Genomic DNA, 23,021 nt, shown 5'->3' on the forward strand with positions numbered 1-23,021 from the left:
AAGACAAAATAATACATTTTTATGCTAATTTTAGTACATTGTAGACTACTATTTTTACTTGGTTGCTGTCCAAATATAGACAAGATCCAGAGGTTCTTTGCTCAAATTGCCTGGAATATATTTTTTTTGCGGAGAGGGCAACTCAACGAAAGTAGAGTGAACATAATTTTTATTTAGCCTGTTTATTTCTCCACTTTGCTGCAATCATGTTGGTTACATTAAAATTTTGAAAGTCAATATTTTCACTATCAAATTTAATCTAACAAAAGGTTATAACTTTAATAATTAAAAAATTAAGTTAATGTTGGTTGCTTATGTTTTTTAATTAATGTGCTTCATTCATTCTTCTGGGCAGTCACTTAATTCTAAATTATTTAATATGCTTATGATGAAGTAATAACTTTTTCACACAAAAACCCTAGAAAATTTCAAAAAATTGTTGAAAACAAAACTCAAACATAGTTGTGTGATAATTATTCAAAGGTAAAAATAAAAACAAAAGGGGAATTCTTAAAACAAATTTAAGTTATTTAAAAAAATAAATTTAGCCCTGCTTTATTGTAAAATTATCAATAGTTAAACACAATATAGTGATATTTCACTCGTGCAATGATATGTATTTGAAATAAGTCGATAAGAAAATGTTTCACGCATATCGCATGATTATGAAACTATTCAAATGTGATTATTCTCACCATTGAGGTGAAGAATTGTGCATGCGTTAACAAGTGCAGTGTGATCAACTAATCATCCATTTTTTGCGAGTAAATTATTTTCAACAATTTCGTTTTCATAAAATTGGAAATTAATCAGACAAATTTGCACAAATTCGTAGAGTTCTTATTTTGCCTACTAGGCAAACACGACGAAAAAGAAAAATACTTATAATTAACACACCCGGCTTGAGGCATTTCGCTTGCTGAATTGTATCCACTTTCGTAGGGAATTCAGTTTTTCAATAGCACAGTCCATTCTCTGCGCCCTTTACATAAACACTTCAGCATAAGCAGATCTTACCTGACCACACGCTCTGCATTTTCGTTCTTCGTCGACACATCCGACACAAGTGGTCATATGGCCGCACGGGAGACTGACACAATTGACATCTTTGTCCTTGCACAACCAGCACAGCAAGCTGCCAGGGGGATCAGCGCTCCTCACTCTGCTCCAATCAATAATTTTAGGGACTTTTAATTAAAATTTGATCTTACTTTGGTTCGGGGCCGTCTGTGGCTACTTCCTCAGCGTCTTGGTAAGAGTGGACGACTTTGTCGATAAACTTCTTGCCTTTTTTGATATTCAGGTAGGGGCACCTGCTAAACCATTTGGCATGCTCTATCCACGGCTTGTCCTTCGGGTCCCAATCTTTGAGTCCTCCTCCGCACTGAAAGCACAGCACCCGATCTCCAGTTCCTTCAAACGAGATTATAGTTAATTTGCCAATGTGAAAATAAACGCTTTTTCAAACCTGTGTAGAAGAACCCAGCATCACAAAGCATCTCAGGTTTCTGGGAGAGTTGTTTCGGCCAGTTGTTGTATGATTTCTCTCGAGAGTGGACTGTACTGTATTGTCGATACTTCATATCTCCTATGGGTGTGATTCCTAGCATCTCAACAGACACGTTCTGTCGCAAATTCTTGCTGTAGTGGACGTGGTCACCATCTAAATAAAGATATTTTGGTAATTTTTTTTATTCGTCCATATCTTGCTTTAGATAACATACACTTTTTAATTGGTGTTGTAATGAATGGATTGTCGTCATTTCTAACAGTGAGTTCTTCGCCAATTTGCACATTATCTGTTTGGCTACTTTGCAGAAAAGGACATTTGGGATTCCATCGTCGATGTTCGCCTTCGGCTTTATCCCCAGGTTCCCAACCTCTCACTTCCAGTTTGCAGAATACACAGCGACAATTGTCATCTACTCCAGTGTAGTAGAATCCCCACTTTGCCAGGTCATATTCTTTCACATTTGGATTGATCCATCTTGACGACAAGAGGGAATAGAGACGATGCGCTTCATATATATAAGAGCTGGGATTAATGACCGGCACATCCCCAACATCATTGTTTTTGAGGAGCGGACAAGCACGTCTAAAATCAAGAAAAAACCTTAATTATCAACTATTACTTGTTAAATATCCATCATAGTATAATTTTTATTTATTTTTAACAAGGGCTTAATTAATGGCACATAAGCTTGCAGATGGAAAAGCTCCTTTCCTTTTTATTTTTTGATTGGAGCTTAAGTCATAAATAAAATTATTACTAGCATTGACATACCCATATTTTTTACGGCTCAGATTGTCATGTTTGGCATTGACTTGCTCCAGGGTCACATCCCCCCAGTTTATGTTGTCGATCGAAATCTCCAGAGCGCAATAGAAGCACTGAATCGAGTTTCCATCTAGGGTGCAAAAGAAGCCGCTCTGCGCCAAGTGAATTCGCTTTGTGGGGCACTTGCTGTCAAAGTTCGGAGGGAAAGTGAAAAATCTGTGCAGTGCTAACTGAAGTTTCAGATTGTTCAAATGTCCATGCACTTGGTATTTCTTGAGATCTTTTTTCCTTCTTTCATATTCTTCTAGCACGTTGTCTTCATCACTACCCTCTTCCAAAGATTTGCAATCAACATCCATGTTTTCCACGTTACCGTCTTGGTTCACTGCATTCAATCCTGAAGGCCCTGCTGCTTGTTCATCGTCTTCAAACTCATCTTCAATGGTGCTTAGAGCGTCGTTTGGACACGCCAAACTTTCAACATCAAGATCAGACAATACTCTGGACACGTCAGTTCTCTCATTCTCGTTAATCTGCGTAAACGACTGAATGATTTTGATTGCTCGAGCGTTTTTATTGTCCAACGCATATTGCAAGGGCGTCTTTCCTAACATGTCCTTCACATTCAAGTCAGCTCTAAGTTCTGCCATCAAGTGAATTCCTCTGTAAAACAAAAACTGAACAGCCAAGTGCACCAAAGTTTTCCCTGCTTTGTCCTTTTCATTGATGCTCCTTGGCATTTTTTCTAACAACCATCCGAGACAGTCAGATTTTCCCTTGACTGCATAGTGCAGAGCGTTCCATCCATTGGCATCTAGAGCAGACATGTGGGCTCCTTTTTCCATCAAAACTTGCAGGATCGAAATATGTCCGTTCTCAGCAGCCAAATGAAGCGGGGTTCTTCCGTTTTTGTCAGCACAAAATATCACAGTATCAGGCACGAAAGTCATTATTTCAAGAAAGATATTTGCGTTCTTAGATTTGGCGGCAATGTGCAAGATCGTCATTCCTTGTGAATCAGCAAGCTGTGGATCGGCGCCTGCTTCTAACAAAATTCTAGCAGCTTCAATATTTCCTATTTTAACCGCCAAAAGAAGTGCTGTATCACCCTCATTGTTCATCTCATTTATTGGGACCGACTTTAAACTTAGCAAGTACGTCAAGATTTTCAAGTCTATCAAATTCTTCTTCTTAAACACCCAATGCAAAATCGTTGATCCTTCTTTATCTATTACCTGCAAGTTGGCACAGCATATCAGCAAAATCCTTATTATCTCAAAGTTTCCGTTTCCTGCAGCATAGAAGACAGGAGGGACGCCGTGCTTGGACAGTCCATTCACCTCAAGTTCCATGTTCATTAGCATTGCCCTTTTCACCCATTCTGTTTGATTCATCAACGCCGCGTAGTGCAGAGCCATCATGCCGTTACTATCAGGCTCATTTAGTGAACCTGGCAGCTTTTCTGCAATAATTCTATCTACTTCCAGAAATCCTCTCTTAGCAGCCTCATGGGTGTTGAAATCAAGATTGAGAAGGGTTGCCCTAACAGGGAATTCACTTATAATCAGAAGTGCGATCTGCTCGTTTGATTTGGACGCATAGAACAATGGTGAATGTTGGTACTTCTTATTCCATTTCTGCGAAAATCCAGACTGTGAATCTTGGATGTTGTCGATCTCAAGATGTTGCCGCATGAAAGGACTGGTGAACATTTTGTAGAGCGTAAGGTGTCCCTCTTTGACAACATTGTAAATGCAGTCGTGGGCTTTTGCCTTTAAAGAGTCAGTTAGTAGCAAATTTTTTACTTTCTCGACATCATCTGCAGTATTTCCAGAATTTGACAGGAAGTTTTCAACAAACATCCTTACAGGGGCAAGATTGGATTGTGTGAAAAGGTTTTCAACAGTTGTGCTACCATTTATGCCATAGTCTACCAATTTGAGGAAACACATAAAATTTAGCGCCACGAAAAACTCTGCGAAAGTAGGGTAGAAGAAATAGTCAACTTCCCCAAAGACTTTGTAGTTGACATCATAGTAGCCTGTACTCTGCACCTGGACAGCAGATTTGTATATCAGATCCATCCTTATAGAAGGAAACATTTCAGCTGCACATTCACTGCCCATTTTCTTATTGACCTCAATACGGAGTTGGTCTTCCACGTACTGGCAGTAGAAGTGGAAAAGGCTTGTTGCGTTGGGCTTAAAGTGGCGGTCAATCATGCTGATGTGAAGTGGGATGTCCAATTGCAGAGTTGAGGGCAATGTCTTCAGAAGACGTTCTCCATCTTCGTGATTTAGGCGACACTCAGCAGACAGAATTTTGATCTGTGACTCTTTGGTGAGGGGAGCTACTTCCACTTTAACAACTTCTTGCCCCAATAAGCAGTTTTTTATCTTTTCTTGCTCTGTGAATCTAGACACCAACCAAAGTGGCAAATTTTGGCCTCCAAGAACATTTAAAAGCTTAAGTGTTCTTTGTTCACATTTATGTAGGACCATGTGAAGATCATCTAGCAAAATAATTATTTTCTTTTCCTCAAATTTTTTCTTTACCAATGCTTTCTCTTCTTCCTCAACACCGGAATAAATTAAATCGCTCAAAAAATTCTGCGCTTCACTAACTGTGACAATTTCCTCCAGCAGTTTGCAGCTCGCATAAATTATATGATGCGACGGAAAGTTTGTCAGCAAGTGTTTTGCTAACTGCAATGATGCAACCGTTTTTCCTGAGCCTGGATTTCCTGTTAAAAGCAGACATTTTCTTGCACCAGCCAAGAAAAAATCTTTAGCAACGTCTGACACTGAATATTCTTGTGAAACTTCAGTGTCTCCTTTAGAAATAATCAGCGTTGAAAGCAATTCCAGCTTAGTGCACTTCTCGAACGACAATTTTGTAGCCAAGGTATAGTAGAGTGAGGCGTATTCATTCTGATGACATGAATCCATGACCTCTTGGAGAGTTTGCTGCAGACTTAAATTGGGTTCAGAAAGTCTTTTGCAGCCATTCAAGAAGTTCTCAATAATTTCTTTTAATAGCAAAAATTAGTTATTCAATTTAATATCAAACTATTTTTGCTTACGTTTTCCTTGAGCAACAAATTCAATGATAGGAGGTTCAGAGGAGACTTCGGGACTCGATTTCTTAACCTGAAAAAATTATAATCAATATAATTTGTCCAAATTGCCATTTCCGTTTTTGCTTGCCTGATCAATGGAAGGGTCAATGGTGTCAAATCGACAGTCAAGGTAGAGAAAAATTATCGGCTTGGTCCAATTTTCAAACGCTTCAACCAAATCCCTCCTGGACCGCAAGCAAGGACCAGTATCAATTAAAAATTGTCCATCTCCTGTCTGGAAGTTCCTGCTGAACACAGCAACCACGAGGCATCCGCCACTTTCGTACAAGCTCTCTGATCTGCAGACTGGATATTTTTTGTAAATATATTCAATCAATTTATACATAACAATACAAACAAATACCTTTATCTAGGACTTCAGAAATGTGATCAATTGAAACAACCTCTGTTGTCACAGAGTGACTGCCAATTACCTCAGCGAATTGCTTAGCAATTTCACAGTGACTCGCGTCGTATAATGAAATGCAATTCCCTCTCGTAAATGGTCTTCCATTGTTGGCGAACCACGAGTAGTATTCCGGCTGTCGGTTATGACCACCCAGTGCTCTAGGGTTTGCTCTAAAAAATTATTATTTTTACTTTTTTTTAGGTTTGTCCTTATAATCTAGAATAATTATGCAATGCTGCAAGTACCTCAGTATGATGTGTTTTTGGCAGGGAAAGCTCATGATTTGTGGTTCAATGCCTAATATGAAAATAATTTAGTTTAACAATATTGGTTATATTTCAAAATTTATACCTTTTGATTTTGATACATTGTGAACACGATTGATCATTTCATGTGGGCTTAAATCGGTGTACTGATTTACAAACTCTTTGCAAATAGTTTCTACTAATATATCATTCCTATGAACGTCCCTTATTCTTGACTCTGTAAATAAAATTTTCAAGTTTTATCAATTTGAAGACTGGAATATTTTACCGTGGTCACATGTGTTGTGTATCACAATGGTATTTGTACAGTTTGACAAATGTATTGGTTTACCAACAATCTTTTCATCACAGTAAATCTAAAAAAATTAAAAGCTGCATTTAGCCATATCATGGTAATGAATTCTTTGGTAACAATACCAGAAGAACAATGATTTTGAAGCAGTTCTTTAGCGCAGGCAAAGTGCTTAGATGGGCAATCAACTGTTCTTCTGAAAGCAGTACGGAATTTTCAGTTCCATGCTGCTTTGCAAAGAGCCCTAATTTGTTGCCAACGCATTTCGTCGTAATAAAAAACACTGCTACATCTGTCTTTTCTGTTAAGTGAAAGGCATAAATTATGAATTTAAATTTGAAAATGAATGACATGATTTTTTCTTACCAAATAGATTTTTGTTCACGAGCAAATCTTCATTTAATGTTGAAATATGGTGAACATCATAATTGATTTCCCGAAAACTTGCATTGATCTTCGATTCATTACTCTTGATTTCCTCAACAGTGGGTGGTTCAAAATCACGTGGGTCTTGGGAGATCAGTACGACTTTTTTGTTGCTGCCAAAATATAGAGAACCAATGGAGTTCAAACAGAAAAATGCAGAAAAGTCAAACAAAATAGTATATACCTTGCAATACCAGCCATCTTGCGATGTAATTTTTTCTTAGCGTTGCTTTGAATATGAGAAGCTTAAAAATCTTGTTTAAACTAGTTTTACGCGTCCCATATTCTAATTGGTTTATAAATTCTGTTTTATGCTTTCGTCTATAGAGCATCTATTTGATAAAATGTTTGTTTCATTTTTATGTAATTATGGTCCATTTGATGCAAACTGAAAGAGAAGAGAAATAATTAGAATCATGAAAACTTTAGATTGAGTCATGATATAATAAACACAAATAAAAATAAAACAAAAATTATAAAAAAAAAAACACTGAAATTTCTGAGTTTCTTAAAGGCACGAAGTGCCAGCTTACAATAGTAAAAAAGGCCGACAAAATAAACTTTTATTCCTTTAAACGTTAGAGCATAATTGCTTCATTCCAAAATTTTCTTAATGTATTACTTTTTTAATGAAAAATAAAAATCACTGTGAATATTTAAAAATCAACTGATTCATTTTAATTAATGAACATTAATATTGTAACATTTTTCTAGGGTATAAACAAATTTTGTAGGTGGTAATATTCACAGAAAAGAATTTACCTGCGGTTAATTACCCACGAGCTTTATCCAACTCCTCAGTGCAAAAAATTTCAATTTTTTATATTAATGCCGTTAAAGGGTTGAATTAAATTTTGGCGTTCTATGCAATAATTTTTTAGATGGAGGTTAACATGATTTTCTTTAAATATTTTCAAAAGTTATTATTGTTATTATTATTTTTTTTCTTGTAAAAGCAATTATACAAAGAAATAAATGAAAGTGTATATTATAATGCATAAAAAATCATACGAATTTTTACAGTTTTAATATATCAAGCATATCAAGAGTTCACAACAAAATTAAAAGCAAGTGATAATCAGTTCTTATATCAAGAGTAAATGGCAATGAATTCGATTAAATTTCTTATTTAATGCGCTTGCAAACAATTATAATTTATCATAATTGTACCTTTGATGTCAAACTCAAAATACAAATAGCAGTGCTGCTATTATTGCTCAATAATTCAAAACCTTATTTGTGTGATAAGATAAGTATTTTTTATCATTATATTAATTATATACGTGTACTTGTGATTTGTAATTATATCATGAATAATATTGAAATGAATTCTGGATAATCTAGATGTATTATTTTCTAAAAATAATTTTTTTTTGTCTTTTAAGGATGCAAATTAAACTGAGTTTGTAGAAATTATGTTATTTAATTTCACTTTATGAAATTAAGATAGTTAGAAAAAGTCTTGCTTGGTGAGTAAAACGGTGTAAAAAGTCTGGTCTCTGGTTACTTTTTAATCTTCAATTCAGCTTATACATTTACAAGTAAATTATTTAATTGTTTTACTTTTCAAAAAGAGTTAAATCCTAATATCAAAATTTTTGAACCTAAATTTCTAAGGAAATTTATGCTTTACAAGAAATAATGCTTCATAAATATATACCCGTCCACGGGATTAAACAGACGAGAGGCACTTCTTGCGAGAGGCCAATTTGGGGAGGGGTCTTAAAAGCTGCCAGCATAGCGCCCTGAGCCTCAAAAATGTAAACAAAAAGCGACTGCAGGAAATAAGCAATCCGACCCAGATAAGGTGGAATATCCGAAAATTTAAACAACTCCGGCCCATGAATTGTAAGAAAATCCAAAATATAGTAAAAATGTGCAAAGAAAGTCTAACTACGTACGAAAGTCTAGTCAGACACTTTTATGAAACTAAATAAGATTTCAGTAAAAGTAAAACACTATTACTACTTATTCAAACGTTCTGTCTGCTGTGGCAAGGTTGTTAATTCAAGTATATTACCTCAGCTTTTAGGTGTAACATTATTATAGTGGCTTTTTTGGGCACTATCAACGTTATTTTTGTCAAAAAGAAGGCAGCTGGACTTAGCACTTAGACTATGATGCCTGTAGCCCTGTCCTGTAATTCTCAATAGAAAGCAATATAGAAAGCTACGCGATAAAATCGCCAGCTGCACCAACCAATAAAGATGTCACAACGCACAACGGCAGCAACGGCAGTATTACCAACACAAACCAAAAGTTGGCGACTGGCGTGCGTGCGACAAGCGTGCGGTGGTGCGATGTACATTTTTGGCGATTGGAATCATTGAAATACATACACACAGAGAGTCTTTGTTCAGTCTTGTTGACTGTTGACCAGAAGAAACTTGTTGACACAGTCAGAGAGAGAGAGAGGGGGACGTACACTTTCCATGGATCCTAATTCCAGTGAATGTTATTCAATTCGTTTTTCGTTTTATTCTCTCGCAGCCTCACAGCAACACGGAATTTACATAATTGGCTTGAAAATAATTATGAATTATTGATCAATAACCCAGATATTATATTAAAGTCACAGATTTGAGCATACACAAAAAATAAAATAACCAGCAAATAATAATTTCTAACTCGTATTTGTGTGATAAAAATTATAAAGATTTTTTTTTTTAATTTCAGTTGCATGAGAGTTTATGCATAACATGAGTTATGTATGTATTGAGATAAATTCAGATTTAAAAAAAAAATCCAGGTAAAATGAATGGATAAAAAGTCAAAAGGTTCCTATAATGAAAATTAAAATCACGTCACATATATTATTCATATTTAAAAGTTCAACACAAGCTAAATAAAAATGGCCACACATGCACTGATGCACAGCCACACAACCGATGAGTTGAATTATTTTTGATTATTTCAGAATAAAAAATGTATTTGTCAGACTAAAAATATATTAACTTTGATTGGTATGCAAATTTAAGTTATTTATTTTAAAAATTACAATAGACAAAAAAATGGTATGTTTGTGTTTTTGTGCAAAAATTTCTGATTCATTATTTGAAATGGTATAATATATATGAATTTGTGGCTTTTCTACCTTCAAGACTTTTTTAAAATTAGAATTTTAAAATATAAAAACTACGAAGAAGAAAAAAAGAGAAGCTACGCACTGTGTTTGAACTTATAGTTGAAAAAGCCGTCCAAAGTCGAGAGATTCAATTTTATCTGTTTATTTAACCATAACGAAAGAACATGGTAGCGATGAGTTCATTTTATTAGTGTGTACTGTACATAATATATTATTGTATTGTATCAAAATGTTGTTTATTTGTCCACATTTATAATTTTATTGGAAATTTCATATATAAGAAAAAATAAGTATTGTATGTAATTTTGTGTGTGTTTTATGCGTATAATATAACGTAATAATGTATATAATAATTATGTAAAACGATGTAATTGTAAAATATAGCAAAAAGTTGAAAAAGTATGAGGGAGAAGAGGGGATCAAATTCTTGTAGAGCGAGGACTGGAGGAGGCGGCGGCTGTGATCAGAGGGCTTCAAACAGTTGGAACAAGAAAGTCAACAAGTCTAGTTATGTTTTCTTTTGAGGAGGAAAGACATGACAAAACATGTACACAGCTAGATACCATTGATTTTAACGGATTTTAATATAACTATAATGCAGGTCTATACTCCATGTTAACTTATTATATTGGTTGGGGGCGAAGAGTGGCCAAGACCTGATGACGACATTAGTGCAGTGCACGCTGCGGAATGCGAAGCGCTCGCAGAGAAGAGAATTTGGTTTTCGTCCTGAAAATTAAGAATTGGCAAGATTCGTCAGATTCGTGACGCGAGCAGGTGTGTATTTGTTTTTACATGATTATAAATTTGTTATATTATGTTGTTATTGCCTCTGTTTTCTGCTTTTAAAACGTTAATTTGAAGAATATAATTATTTGACAAATTTTTAAGCCCCAATCTAATCACACAGTCGTCAGTTTTTTGTAAAAATCGCCATAAAAGTAAAAGAAAACTTTAAAATTGAAAGTTTCAATTAAAATTTTTAATTCAACAGCAAGTTATGGCACATAATGTAATGAAACTCGTTTCTGTAATCAAGCGGCGTACGCTGTGTTAATCTGTTGATTTTAACTCCATATTATGCTCCATTAATATTTTGATTCTCGTGTTGTTTTGATTTATTTTCAATCTGCTGCATAAATTAAATTTTCAGTTTGCAAAAAAAAATGATCATTTCTGATCAATCGGTAAATAATTTAATTAATAAAATTACCATGTTTTTATGAAAAATTTAATTCCACTGAATTTCACATTGATCAATTCGCATTCAATTTATAAAGCCCCTTCACAGCCTGTATTTAATCTACAATTAGTAGTTGACCGAATAATATATCTTATTTTATTTTTATTTTTGTTCAATATTTTGCAGATAATATTAAGATCATCACTGATAATCAGTTTAAATGGAATTTATATGTTAAAAGTTCAGCACATTTTGTAAATATTAATTATTATAATTGATAAAAAAAATTTAATTTTCTAGAAAAGCAGCATAATTATTCTACTTTCGATCCCACTATAAAACATATGATAATAATATTTGAAAAAGATAGTAAAAAAAATATTAATATTAAATATCAAAGTTATCCCTCAAAATGAAAAAGGAGACAATTGTGGTATTATTTTGTTCAATGTACAAAGACCACTGCGCTATAAATTCCATTGTTTGTTTTTATATAAATCATATTAAAAATAAAAATAAGAGACTCCCTCTAACAATAAATGCAGCTCACTGATCTTTGTAAAATAAAGTACTGATAATAGGGGCTGATGTTTACAGAATTAAAAAAAAAAAATTATTATGAGAGGAATAATACTTGTTTTAAAAACTTATAACATCGATATTATTCAGTTGAATCAAGCCCGTCTTCAAAAAGCTTTTCTAAACAATTAACTTTGTAGTTACTTTGTTACTTTAATTTACAGTAAGTATTCTCAATTTCCATCTTAAAGTAATTTTTTAAATGTTTTACTTCGATAGTATTTATAATTTAAATTTTCCATCAATTTATTATTTTTAATTAGGAAGAACAAATTAATAAAATATATTTTCTTACAGCCATGGATGCAGCAAATGGGCGGACGGAGTTGGGCGCTGAAGAGAAATTGCTACTAATTGCACGGACACGTTGGACACGCCGGGTCCTCGAGGAGCAACTGCTGCCCGCCCTGGGTGGAACAGCCGTCCCTCTGTTCGCCACCGCCCAGTTCGAAGGAGCCACCATCCGACTGCAGACCATAGACCTCAAAACACAGGAGCTGACCTGGCAGGAGGTCACTTGCCTCACCAGCGCCAGGGCCGTCCGCTTTGTCCAGCGCCTGCCGCGTTTCGGCGCCGTTGTGGACGCAGTGGTGGCCGCTGAACTTCAGCGAGACGCAAGCGAAGAGTTGCGAGTGGCGCACCATGTGATGAGCAACATTGACCTGCCAACCACCAGTCTTGAGGTTGCCCACCGCCTTGCCCATGTTGCTCCTGAAATTGCTGCAGCCCTCGGCAGGGGCCTCCGGTTTGAATCTCAGCTGCACCATGTGGCCACGTCCATCTCCTTTGCGGCCAAAAGAACTGCCATGCTGATGAGCCACGTTGGTCTGGCGGTCGGCTTCACCTGTCTGGTGCTCAACTCGATGGCTCTGCACCAGGCCATCGCCCACCATGATTCCATAGCCACGGCCACCTTGGCCTCCTCAGTGGCTTTAGACGCCGCTTCCTGTGGCCTCTTCACCGCAGCCCTGATTGTCCTGGCCTGCAAGGCGGCCAAACTGGCCACCATCCTGTCCACGGCCGCCCTGCCTGCTAGTGTGGCAGCTTTTGTGGTTCCTCCTTTGGTGCGGTACTTCTGGACAAAGAAAATGAAGTCCGAAGCTGCCTGTTTGTACCTGGCGAGGGCTCTGGATACTTTGGAGAAGGCGGTGATTTTGGATGCTGAACTCAATTCTCTCAGATTTGACACAATGGTGCCAATTTCGGAAATCAACTTCAGAAACGCCACAGTCACCCTTGGCGCCGTCCACATCAAAGCCAACCGAATTTTCCTGTTGAATGCACCTCGCCCTCTGGAGGACAAAGTTGACGTCATCGAAACTCTGGACGGATGTGAAGTGCAGCCGTTTGAAACCTCTCACCTGACAATGGTTTTGCCGACAAGTGGAAATATTTGTTTTGACTGGTCGGTGCATTTCTTGGCAAAGTCATTCAGCTTGAATCCGTGTGCTGGTCTGGAGAAGCTGAGCAAGCTGAAGGACAAAGGATTTAATTTCCACAACGGACTGTTTGCTGTGCATGGAATCAAGACAAGTTTCTCTGACTCGACAATCAGAATAATTCTGGACGGGTGCGAACGGACCCTGGCCATTGCGCCAAGGAACTGGTTTCCAGTTCAAAAGGTGGAGAAGGGCAACTTTGACATTTGCTTCACCTTTGTGGGTCAGGGAGGAAAAACTACCATTCAGTTAGAAGAGAGGGACAACGGCATCAACGTGGTTCGCTTGGAGTCGGACTCTCTAGAGCCGTCAACCTGGGTTCTGCGCTTTGGAAAAAAGCTCAACCTTGCGTATTACAGCAAAGAGATGTTCATCTTCACCAGTGACGGCCTCAACGTGGTTCTCACCGACAGCTCCAAAAACCTTGTGTACTTTGTCCTGAACGATGTCATCTACGTTTTCAACCCAGCCTTGAGATTATTTACCCCAAAAGTCATCATGTCAAACTGGGTGATGGAAAACCAAGATTTCCTCCTGGAAAAGTTGGAATTTTTCGACTGCGCGATTGAAATGGAAATCAGCTCGTGCGTTGACTCCCTTGGAAAAAGTGTAACTGATGCTATGGTTTTCTACGACCCTTTGACAAAAACGATTCGAGCAGGCACCTCTCGTGGCTTTTATTACACCAGCAGTGCAAACTTCTACAAAGGCGCCTTAATATTGGAACTAGATGGAATCGACTTGAGCAGGACGGAACAGTTTTTAGACATAAATCATCTGCACAAATTGGCCGCTGACAAAGTTCCAATTTACGTTTCAGGAATGAATCTGCAGGGCCACTTCTGTCCGAATACGGGCATCCTACTCCTTGCAAGTACTGCACAGGATGGGAATCTTTACATGTTCTCCAACACTAGGGCAGCCCTGGTCGGCGTTGGCAATTCATTCCTGGAGCCGAGAGAAAAATTGGGCGAAAAACTGAAAAGCCTCAGCAAGAGTTTCTTTTTTGACCCTGTGCTTGCTTTGTACCCCAAGAAGCAGCGCATTTTGGCTGAATACCTTTTAGTCTCTGACATGCAAAACGTCTGGCTCCTTCCTTTTGAACAAAAGATGGTTTCGGCTGTTGACATTTCTGCCCCTTTGGAACTCATCGACTGCTCCCACGGACGAGCCATCGTGTTTGACCCGGAATCAGGAAGACTCTATTCGACTGCAATGCTGCCTCTGGACGCCAATCTTCAAAACCAACCTCCGCCCGTTGAATTCTCAGGCATTGGAAGATTTAAGAGGGTAGTTCGCAAAAAGGACCGCACCATTTTGGCATTCACAGAGGAAGGCCTTGTTTTCCAATGCATTGATGCAGTCAGGCTCGACCTGCTGGAAGTGCTGCTAGGAGCGCACAGTTCACTCTCCCAAGTGCATGAGCTTGTTGGGCTGACCAATAGCAAGAAAAATTTGGTACCTGTCACTGATGCATTGACTTGCAAGATCCTGTTCTTTTTTGATACCAGTGAGATGACATGCTTGGACGCACCGGAAAACCACAAAGCTTCAGAATGCAAATACTTAGGAAAGGAATCTGATAACCATTTCATCTTCAGTTCAACCAAGAAGAAGGTACAACTTAAAAAAAATTATTATTTTTGCATCTAGTTCATGTAGGCTAATTTAATATTTAATTTTATTTATATAGAATTTAAAAACTTTGCATTTTTTTTGTTTTTGTTTTAGGTCTTGAAACTGTCAAACAGTTCGGCACCAACTGATGTTCTCTCTTGTGATTATTCGGAAAGGCTGGAAAATGTTCTCCTCCTGTATGAGCCAGAGTTTCCGAGTGACCTGGAGAAACTGAAACCAGTTTTGGAGATTGGAGGAATCCACACAGTGATCTTGGCTACAAGTCGCAGAGTGATCAACCTGACGTACAGTTTGGTAAAATCTAAATTGACGAAGTTTATTTTAGATCCCTTGTTGAAAAGCGTCGGTGTTGATATAGGACTCAATTTTGATACACACGTAGATTTTAAAAATGTTGTAGCTCGAGATTTAGTGGCCTCTTATGAAGGAAAAAGTTTCGTGATTCACAGTGGACTGAGGGCTAATTTTAATATTAGATACTCCAACTGACTGCCTCAAAAATGGCTTTAGCATATATTCCTTAAAATTAATTATTGCTAAAAATAATTTTAAACTTGACAGAGTGATCTCTATGTGTTTCATATTATATCAATGAATACAGAGTTTCTTTAAATTTAAATATTTTATAAAACTAAATTAATAGATAAAATGCAGCAAATTTTAAGTGCCAGAAATAATATTGTTTTGGCTATTTGTTGTATAAAATACCCAAAATATTACCCTATTTAGATAAACCCATGGGAACTGAAATGTACCAATAACCTATAAGTGCATAGATTTAAATGTGTTCTATTTGCATACGGGGATATTTTTTTAGGGTAAAATTTTTCATTCAATAAAATCATCTGAGATGGAAAACTTTTATATAATTGAAATGTGCAATTTTCTCAATTTTCCTTTATTTTTAGCAAAAATCCTAATTTAGGTTTTAAGCAATTAATGAATTAACAGGTGGAACTGTTGCCTGTCTTGTAATTAATCTTATTCAATATGGAGGTACATCTGCCATTAATGGCAAATCCGAGTTTGAGTCATACACATAGTTTTCTGTCGCATAATCCGCATAACTCGGGTCGGCGGTAGTTGTGGCTGCTGGTTTAGTTGTTAAAGCTTTGGCCATCGCGGTTAATTGAATTTTCAATGTGGTGGACGTAATTATTTTTTTGGTAGTAGTGGTGGATAGTTTTTGAAGAGTTGCACTACTGGTCGCTGCTTTGGTAACAATCGTACTCGAAATTGGGGCAGGAGTTGTCCCAGCTGTGGATGTACTGGTCATTTTTTCAACAGTCACAGTTTCAGCTGGAGCTGAACGCAACGACGTCATAACTGGTGCTGGATTTGTTACCCTCGTAGTAATTGCAATGCTCAATTTTTCTTGGAAAGTAGTGACAGTACTTGGTGTGGCTGTATTAATTGAATTGGAGGTTGAGCGAATAAATTCGTCTAGATTTAAAACATCAGCGCTGCTGATTTCCATTGCGGGGCTGGTAATTTTTGTTGGAATTGTAGATTTTGGTATGTAAATAGCAGGAACTTCTGATTTTTTAGGCAACGTTGCTGACATTTTAAACAAATCCATTTTCTCTGTGACTGAATATTTTTTTGAATTAGTAACAGTTGATGTATAAGTTTGAACGAGGGACTTTGAGGTCATTTGTGCTGCAGCTGTAGTCATATTATTTGTTAATTTACGGAAAAAAGCAGCCGTATAACTTCCAGGGGAAGAAATTTTCATCCCAAATTTTGGTAATCTTGTCGCATTGCTGGATTGCTGAAGTTTATTGAATGTGTTGAAAACCAGAGTATGTTGATGATTTTTAGTTTCATTTAATTTAGCTCTGTCAAATCTTTTTACAGCCCAGGTTGTTTTCCCAGTCGTCCTGTTCTTGTGCGTTTTAACCTGATATTTATAAAATAAATTATTTTTTAAATGACGACATTTGATTAAATTCTGTTACGCTGGAATTTGTTGCTCGCGAAGTTTCCCCGCATTTTACTTTGTCGGAGCATCTCTTTTTAGTTGTAACTGATGTAACCCTTTTTGTAAAAGCTATAAAATTTCCAACAACATAATATGTTTAACAACATGTATTTAAATTTTTTCCAAACCTTTAGAATCATGATTTTTGCTCTTTGTGTTTCGACCATGAGACAGAGTCGAAAAAGATAAAATTATGGTCTATAGATATAAATAATATAATTATTCAAAACAAGGCTAGCATGTTAATTGTTCCTTACAAATATCACGATAATTCCGTTCACGTGCATTTGAGTGGTGAATTCAGCCGTTGAGCAGAACTCAACGACTGACCACTGCAGCAAAAATTTATAGAGCAGTGGAACAGGATTCTTTTTTCTATATATATGTCAAAGCAAAACCATGCCAGTGTGGACTTCCGCTTCATTATTAAAAATTTCAAATGACAATCAGAACCATGGCCGTCGCAGAAAAATTTTGCGTAGTCATTTATCAGGAAAAAGCTCTCAAATAAATCACGGAACACCGATCCCCTGCAATTATCGACATAGGCAACCCGCTTGACTTGGCCGTCATACAGGTTGCATTGTTCATCAATAGGAGTTTGGCAGTGATAGAAAAATCCGAAAAATTAGCAATAAAACTGGAAAATTTTAAGAAATTTGAAACACTTTCAATATTTTTTTTTCCCGCAAGGAAAGAGTTCTCGTAACAAGCAAGATTTTGTTTACAGTGCATAAGTTTTATTTGCAGTTACTTAATTAACTTAGATCCACACTAGACGCACAAGATCAACACAAATTGGAAACAAAAAGTTGAAGAAAGGAGTGTCCTTGCTTGGAGGGGATAAGCTTGGAATGTGGCGATCACTTCGCGGCTGTGAGAGCGTTAGAAAGCCAGTCCATGGCCTGGTCGAGGCCTTCACCTTTGGTTGCCGACGTTTTAAAAATTTGAAAGGTGCGGTTTTTCAACGCATCCAGACCCAACGCCTGGTGCACCTCGGCCACACTTAAGGCGCCCTCCATGTCTTGTTTGTTGGCCAAAACAACAAGCACAGCACCTTTCAGCTCCTCCTCCTTAAAGTTTAAATTAATTTTGTTTTTAAACATATTTTGCGGCCAATACTAAAAAAACTTCTATCTTTTTGTTTGATTCTAAATTAATATTGATCAAATAATTATGGGAAATAATTTGCATTTCCATGCACTTACCTCAAGCATATAAACAAGCTCATCTTTAGAGATGCCAATTCTATCGCGGTCTGCAGAGTCAACTACATAGATGATAGCGTCCGTGTTTGAATAATAACACCGCCAGTATGGTCTGCAAATAATACAAATAAACTTGGTTTATCACACAGAAATTAAGGCCTTTGTTGTCAGAGCGTACCGTATGCTTGTTTGACCACCTAAGTCCCATACTTGGAATTTTAAATTTTTGTAGGTGACCTGTTCGACGTTGAAACCAATCGTAGGAATAGTTGTGACCACTTCACCAACCTGTAAAATGCAAATTTGAAATGAAAAATCGGAAAAATCACGGTAATTTGATTGACAACTCACTTGCAGTCTGTACAAAATTGTTGTTTTTCCGGCGCCGTCCAAGCCGAGAATCAAAATTCGCATTTCCCGGCTACCAAGAAGGCCGCGAAAGTAGCTTAAAAGTCCACCTGAAATTTTTTAAACTTTTGTTTACATTTTTTACCGATGCGTTGTCACGAGATAAGAAAGAGTCCACATGCATACGAATGTTCCTTTTTTAGGCAAAATTATTATAAATTAATTCACACTGTATTTTTAATTTGATTTCATAAATTTCAAAATTATTGGGCTTGCTGAGCCAAATATTAAAATTCATTTAAAATATTATGAGAGCCTCTTTAGCACGTAAAGAAAATAAAAACGAATCGAAACAAATTTGAAGTTGATAAGGAGTGTCATCATCAGATGTTGATTTTCAATGAAACTTGCTGACTAATACGAGTTACTTTTTGTTCCCGAAAAAGAAAATTTCTTACCCATTATGAGAAGTGCTGGCTTTTGCCCTCGACGTTCTTAAAACTAATCCATTCAGGCCGAATCGGCCGAATTTTCTCTTTTCACAATGTGCCGATTTTCAGACGTGGAATTTGCCACAGCTGTCGATGGCAGCGCATCATAGTTTATACGTCAAAAAAATGTACTACATTCTGATAACCGGTTGTTGCCAAATGTTTGAGAAATAATTTTGACGAATAAATTAAAGAGACGAGATTAGTTTCAAATTCGTATTTATGAAAAATTATTTTATAAAATTGTTTTATTTTTTTAAGTCTTCCTTATTTGAAATAATTGCATTTTTTATTCAGTAATTTAGTACATATTTTTAAAAGACTGATTCGCCTGAAGTAAAATTATGGGCGTCGCTGCGATCGCTTATTGGCAGCCATATTTGTTTTTATATTTTGCAGTAGTGGTCAACGCAGGGTTGTTTGCAATTTTTCAATCCTTTTTTTGGGCAATGTAAAGGGTGATGGCGGCCCCGCGGGCCCAACCAGAGGCCGACTGTTCGGACGACTCGTCGCAGGACTGTTCTATTGTGTCAACAGTACCGGATAAATACGGCTTTTTTGGGCAGGAGCACGTCCAGACGAGTCACCAGCCGTGAGTTTCCTCTTCAACCCGCACTATCAAAACCAATTATAATTATTTATTTTCTTGCCGAATTTAAAATTTGTAGCTCCTAGGATTGTTAAAGTGTGCCTGAAGTGCACAATTTCAATTATTTTGAAAGTAAAATAATGCTGCTTATCCACTTTAAAATGCGATTTATATCTAAATTTTTAAGCTTTATTAGGCTTATGTATTAATCATACAAGGATGTTTATAAAAGGACCTTGCATTGATGGAGCGCGTTCTCCAATATGGTTATGCACTCGAACAATGGAATAATTATATTTTCATAATAATGGAACTTACCTTCCATTTAATATTTCATAACTCCTTTTAAAAAGAACATTTTTTATTTTAAAATAAAATTGAAATATCATGTGACCCTGATTTTTTTTAAATTGATGAATTTAAATGCCAATAAATATTTTAAAATAAATTCATTTTTTTTTCAGGCTATCCCGTGAAGTAGTTTTGAGCAGAGAGAAGAAATGGCTTCGAATGCTATCAAACTGGGACTCTTACATGCAAGAGAAACACTCAAAGGTATAATTTACTGTCACCAAAATCATAAACAATTTTTAAATTTCAAATTACTTTTTAGCTTCGAAAACGATGCCGAAAAGGTATTCCACATTCTTTGCGTCCCCGTGCCTGGCAGTTTCTGTGTGGAGCGCAAGCTCTGCAGCAGCAGTACAAGGTGCTTTATGAATCGCTGGCTGAACAGCCTGGTGATCCCAAGTGCCTAGATGACATTAAGAAGGTAAAATAAAATTGGTTTTGAAAGTTGAAGTTTTTAATAATAATCGACGGTTTCAGGATCTACATAGGCAGTTTCCTCAGCACGAAATGTTCTGCAGTGAGAATGGCGTCGGCCAGCAGGAGCTGTTCATGGTGCTGAAGGCGTTTTCGGTGCTTGACCCTGAAGTGGGTTACTGCCAGGCTCAGGCACCACTTGCCGCCTTCTTGCTCATGCACATGCCCACCGAGCAAGCCTTTTGGTGCCTGGTGAGCGTGTGCCACAAGTACCTCAATGGCTACTACAGCCACGGAATGCAGCAGCTCCAGCTCGACGGAGACATTCTCTTTGGCCTGCTGAAAAGGGTTGCACCTCAGGTGTACCGCCACCTTGTACGTCTTTTGTAAAATTTTTTAGGATGAGGAATTATGAGTAAAATTGATTTTAGAAGCGGCAAAAAGTTGAGCCTGTGCTTTACATGACAGAGTGGTTCCTCTGCGCCTACACAAGGACCCTTCCATGGTCAACCGTACTGAGAGTCTGGGACATGTTTCTCTTCGAAGGTGACTTGATGAATGTAAAATAAAATGAAGTTTCTTAAAATATAATTGCAGGCGTGAAGGTGCTTTTTAAAGTTGGACTGGTGCTGCTCAAAGGAAGTCTTCAGCCTCGGCTAAAGAGGTGTCCAACGTTGTACGAAACCTTGGAGGCAATTCGTCAGCCGCCTCCGGGTCTTCTTGAGGAGGAAGCCCTCGTCCAACACATGTTGCGTCTCAAGCTCACCGAAGAGGACTTCCAGAAAGAGCACTCCAGGCAGGTGGCCAAGCGCCAGAAGCGCCTTCAGCACTAGTCGCAAGTTGCCTCATCTCGTTGAGCAGTATTATTTAGTTGCATGAACAAAAAACACAATCTGCACTGGATATGGCCCATATCGATCGTGACATGCCACAGCCATCTTAACCTATAGTTACACACTTTTCCACTTTCGCAATCAATTTTTACGGCAATCACTCAAATTTTGCACCATTTCCTCTAATCATTGATTAGTAACCCCAAAAGTCTTTACTAGCATTTTTCACCCCAATTATAAAATAAAGTATTTAATATGATATAATTATGTTATAATTTTTCTCACTAAGTTTATACGTAAAGATCTACTATTAATAATTATAATAAAGTTTTATTGCTGCTAGTTGGTCGCATCCTGGTGACGACAAATTCCATAAATTTTATCAACTGAGAATATATTGAAGTCTCGTACCAAAGTAATTTTATCACCCTTCTCACATTGTTTGTTGTTCAAAGTATCCAGCAACATCTCCGCAAATCTATCTGCCATAAAATGTTGTGATACAAATTTTCAACTCTTTTTGTATGTTTATATTTTGGTTCCATGCTAAACGAGGAAAACTATTCGTCTGGGAATTGATCGTTCCCTTGTAAATAAAGTCTGACATCTACGCAGTAAAGAGTTTTATTCACTATAAAATTACAATAAATAAACTATCAAGAGCGCCCGCTTAAAACAGCGTCCAGAAATTTCACACGAACAGCACACTTGAGCAAAATATCACAACATTGAAACAATGCAGGGCTTTTACAAAGCCAACATGATTTAATTGGAACAAAAATAAATTCGTCTAGCAAACTGAATACGTGTACAAAGGTTTTAGTAATTTAGTCCAGCGCCAGAGACAACTCGAGTGCCTCGGAGCGTATTGGTGAAAAGCTATTAAGGAAAGTATAGCGGCTGAAGAGCAAATAAAGTCTTCGGAACCACACGATCTGACTTTGGTGGCATGCCATTGCCTCGAGGACACGCTTCCTTTCTTTAGCAGTCAGCACAATTTGATGATTTCCGACGACCCACGACAACAAACTGTCACAAGGTCCAAGGTACTTACGTAATCGACTCACCGACTCAACACACAAAACTTCAACGCCTGCAATTGAAAAAAGAATCAAATTGATATTGCTTTTTTGCATTTATTTGCAACTTTTACCTTGGGGAATTTTACTCTTTAAGTGGAGGGCCGCAAGACCATAGAAGAGAGACTGGTGATTAGGGTGTCCACTAACCCCGTATCGATCGAAGGTTACCACTAAATCCACTCCAAGCTGCAGCATGTGCCTCTCTGCAATTGAGGCCACTTCTTCGACTGGCCACTCCGTTTTAAGACCATCTTTAAGACGAGTGCTCCTATATTAAAATTTTCATTAAACAATCGTTGGCTTCAATGAAATCATTACTGGTAAATATAAAGATCCTCATCTTTGATCCCAAGTACTCGGCAGCTGTCTCTAAGCTCTTGCTTTCTCTGGGCTCCAAGCCCATCTTGGTCCCCTATTAACAATTGAACCATGGTATAATTTTTAACTTAATTGAAAATAAAATTAATAGAACCTGAAGAAAGGCAGACGAGGAACAGTCTTTTGGCAGATCCTCCTCGTCCTAATAAACCAACCACGGTCGGCCCAAAAAACATGCATTCGTCGTCAGGATGCGCAGTCAATAAAAGAACCCTTTGGGCCTTAAGGAGAGCAGGACAAGGGTTCCCACGCCGGGTCCAAAAATGGATTAAACCCAGAGAGGCGTAAGTTCCAAGCAAAAGGCCCAAAGCCCAAGTCCATTCCCACAAGTAGGCTCTGGCCGCTTCCATCCTAGATGGTTAGGATTTGAGATCGGCTTACATATATGTATATCTAGGTTGAAATCATTGGCAAAGACTAATATGGTTAAAATCTTGCAATATTATATAAAAATTGCACAAATCACTTAAAGGCTGCCTTAAAGCTGTGTAAAAATAATGCACACAACACACTCAGCTGGCGATTTGTTTACCAATGAAAAATAATAAATACCGGTTTTAAAAAAAAATTCCTTATCATTAATTTAATGAAAATTGTTGTTTAATTTTACATTTAAAATATAAAAAGCCGACT

The 23,021-nt window shown here is 37.3% G+C and overlaps 6 protein-coding genes across 7 annotated transcripts; 2 read left to right on the forward strand and 4 right to left on the reverse strand.

Moving 5' to 3' along the window:
• Positions 1 to 157: 157 nt before the first annotated feature.
• Positions 158 to 8,968, reverse strand: LOC132202487 (uncharacterized). Of its 2 annotated transcripts, none has more exons than XM_059629442.1 (15): positions 8,810 to 8,968; positions 6,974 to 7,177; positions 6,730 to 6,902; positions 6,489 to 6,664; positions 6,340 to 6,427; positions 6,157 to 6,288; positions 6,051 to 6,102; positions 5,761 to 5,975; positions 5,485 to 5,702; positions 5,361 to 5,427; positions 2,285 to 5,306; positions 1,725 to 2,095; positions 1,469 to 1,663; positions 1,212 to 1,413; positions 158 to 1,162 (listed from the first exon to the last, which is right to left on the reverse strand). In XM_059629442.1, the coding sequence occupies exons 2-15, from the start codon at positions 6,988 to 6,990 to the stop codon at positions 985 to 987; spliced, it is 5,106 nt and encodes a 1,701-aa protein (XP_059485425.1). In that variant the 5' UTR covers positions 6,991 to 7,177; positions 8,810 to 8,968; the 3' UTR covers positions 158 to 984. The 2 variants fall into 2 exon arrangements, with proteins under 2 accessions (XP_059485425.1, XP_059485432.1); XM_059629449.1 differs by lacking the exon at positions 8,810 to 8,968 and adding an exon at positions 7,552 to 7,690.
• A 1,366-nt stretch (positions 8,969 to 10,334) lies between these two features.
• LOC132203439 (uncharacterized) lies at positions 10,335 to 15,573 on the forward strand. The gene is made up of 4 exons (XM_059631242.1): positions 10,335 to 10,421; positions 10,476 to 10,651; positions 11,934 to 14,692; positions 14,807 to 15,573. Exons 3-4 carry the CDS (start codon positions 11,936 to 11,938, stop codon positions 15,200 to 15,202), a joined length of 3,153 nt encoding a protein of 1,050 aa, XP_059487225.1. The 5' UTR covers positions 10,335 to 10,421; positions 10,476 to 10,651; positions 11,934 to 11,935; the 3' UTR covers positions 15,203 to 15,573.
• On the reverse strand, positions 15,492 to 17,273 carry LOC132203448 (uncharacterized). Its single transcript, XM_059631254.1, has 4 exons — positions 16,952 to 17,273; positions 16,823 to 16,892; positions 16,672 to 16,763; positions 15,492 to 16,613 (listed from the first exon to the last, which is right to left on the reverse strand). The coding sequence occupies exons 1-4, from the start codon at positions 16,979 to 16,981 to the stop codon at positions 15,699 to 15,701; spliced, it is 1,107 nt and encodes a 368-aa protein (XP_059487237.1). The 5' UTR covers positions 16,982 to 17,273; the 3' UTR covers positions 15,492 to 15,698.
• A 139-nt stretch (positions 17,274 to 17,412) lies between these two features.
• On the reverse strand, positions 17,413 to 18,866 carry LOC132203476 (ADP-ribosylation factor-like protein 1). Its single transcript, XM_059631288.1, has 5 exons — positions 18,709 to 18,866; positions 18,254 to 18,360; positions 18,081 to 18,190; positions 17,903 to 18,014; positions 17,413 to 17,767 (listed from the first exon to the last, which is right to left on the reverse strand). The coding sequence occupies exons 1-5, from the start codon at positions 18,710 to 18,712 to the stop codon at positions 17,558 to 17,560; spliced, it is 543 nt and encodes a 180-aa protein (XP_059487271.1). The 5' UTR covers positions 18,713 to 18,866; the 3' UTR covers positions 17,413 to 17,557.
• Positions 18,867 to 19,114: 248 nt separating this feature from the next.
• LOC132203457 (TBC1 domain family member whacked) lies at positions 19,115 to 21,555 on the forward strand. Its single transcript, XM_059631265.1, has 6 exons — positions 19,115 to 19,333; positions 19,795 to 19,885; positions 19,944 to 20,102; positions 20,159 to 20,470; positions 20,527 to 20,641; positions 20,693 to 21,555. Exons 1-6 carry the CDS (start codon positions 19,203 to 19,205, stop codon positions 20,926 to 20,928), a joined length of 1,044 nt encoding a protein of 347 aa, XP_059487248.1. The 5' UTR covers positions 19,115 to 19,202; the 3' UTR covers positions 20,929 to 21,555.
• Positions 21,537 to 22,909, reverse strand: LOC132203467 (N-acetylglucosaminyl-phosphatidylinositol de-N-acetylase). The gene is made up of 4 exons (XM_059631276.1): positions 22,483 to 22,909; positions 22,329 to 22,422; positions 22,082 to 22,278; positions 21,537 to 22,021 (listed from the first exon to the last, which is right to left on the reverse strand). Exons 1-4 carry the CDS (start codon positions 22,736 to 22,738, stop codon positions 21,756 to 21,758), a joined length of 813 nt encoding a protein of 270 aa, XP_059487259.1. The 5' UTR covers positions 22,739 to 22,909; the 3' UTR covers positions 21,537 to 21,755.
• Between the last annotated feature and the right edge of the window lie 112 nt (positions 22,910 to 23,021).

This window comes from Neocloeon triangulifer, unplaced genomic scaffold (assembly GCF_031216515.1).
Source record: "Neocloeon triangulifer isolate White Clay Creek 2 clone unplaced genomic scaffold, ASM3121651v1 ptg000002l, whole genome shotgun sequence".
Taxonomy (NCBI): domain Eukaryota; kingdom Metazoa; phylum Arthropoda; class Insecta; order Ephemeroptera; family Baetidae; genus Neocloeon; species Neocloeon triangulifer.

What these genes read in the sequence shown, in the direction of transcription:
- LOC132202487 (XM_059629442.1), bottom strand. An exon ending in TCAAAATCATTGTTCTTCTG is followed by an intron (nt 6,428 to 6,488) that starts GTATTGTTACCA and finishes TAATTTTTTTAG; the next exon opens with ATTTACTGTGATGAAAAGAT. An exon ending in CAAAAACACATCATACTGAG is followed by an intron (nt 5,976 to 6,050) that starts GTACTTGCAGCA and finishes ATAATTTTTTAG; the next exon opens with AGCAAACCCTAGAGCACTGG.
- LOC132203439 (XM_059631242.1), top strand. Translation starts at nt 11,936, where the DNA reads ATGGATGCAGCAAATGGGCGGACGGAGTTGGGCGCTGAAGAGAAATTG. An exon ending in TCAGTTCAACCAAGAAGAAG is followed by an intron (nt 14,693 to 14,806) that starts GTACAACTTAAA and finishes TTTTTGTTTTAG; the next exon opens with GTCTTGAAACTGTCAAACAG.
- LOC132203448 (XM_059631254.1), bottom strand. Translation starts at nt 16,981, where the DNA reads ATGCACGTGAACGGAATTATCGTGATATTT. An exon ending in CAAAAATCATGATTCTAAAG is followed by an intron (nt 16,764 to 16,822) that starts GTTTGGAAAAAA and finishes GAAATTTTATAG; the next exon opens with CTTTTACAAAAAGGGTTACA. An exon ending in CGCGAGCAACAAATTCCAGC is followed by an intron (nt 16,614 to 16,671) that starts GTAACAGAATTT and finishes TATAAATATCAG; the next exon opens with GTTAAAACGCACAAGAACAG.
- LOC132203476 (XM_059631288.1), bottom strand. An exon ending in GGTGGTCAAACAAGCATACG is followed by an intron (nt 18,015 to 18,080) that starts GTACGCTCTGAC and finishes TATTATTTGCAG; the next exon opens with ACCATACTGGCGGTGTTATT. An exon ending in AGCTTGTTTATATGCTTGAG is followed by an intron (nt 17,768 to 17,902) that starts GTAAGTGCATGG and finishes TTAAACTTTAAG; the next exon opens with GAGGAGGAGCTGAAAGGTGC.
- LOC132203457 (XM_059631265.1), top strand. Translation starts at nt 19,203, where the DNA reads ATGGCGGCCCCGCGGGCCCAACCAGAGGCCGACTGTTCGGACGACTCG. An exon ending in CTCAGGTGTACCGCCACCTT is followed by an intron (nt 20,471 to 20,526) that starts GTACGTCTTTTG and finishes AATTGATTTTAG; the next exon opens with AAGCGGCAAAAAGTTGAGCC. An exon ending in GGACATGTTTCTCTTCGAAG is followed by an intron (nt 20,642 to 20,692) that starts GTGACTTGATGA and finishes ATATAATTGCAG; the next exon opens with GCGTGAAGGTGCTTTTTAAA.
- LOC132203467 (XM_059631276.1), bottom strand. Translation starts at nt 22,738, where the DNA reads ATGGAAGCGGCCAGAGCCTACTTGTGGGAATGGACTTGGGCTTTGGGC. An exon ending in GAGGATCTTTATATTTACCA is followed by an intron (nt 22,279 to 22,328) that starts GTAATGATTTCA and finishes ATTTTAATATAG; the next exon opens with GAGCACTCGTCTTAAAGATG. An exon ending in AAAGAGTAAAATTCCCCAAG is followed by an intron (nt 22,022 to 22,081) that starts GTAAAAGTTGCA and finishes TTTCAATTGCAG; the next exon opens with GCGTTGAAGTTTTGTGTGTT.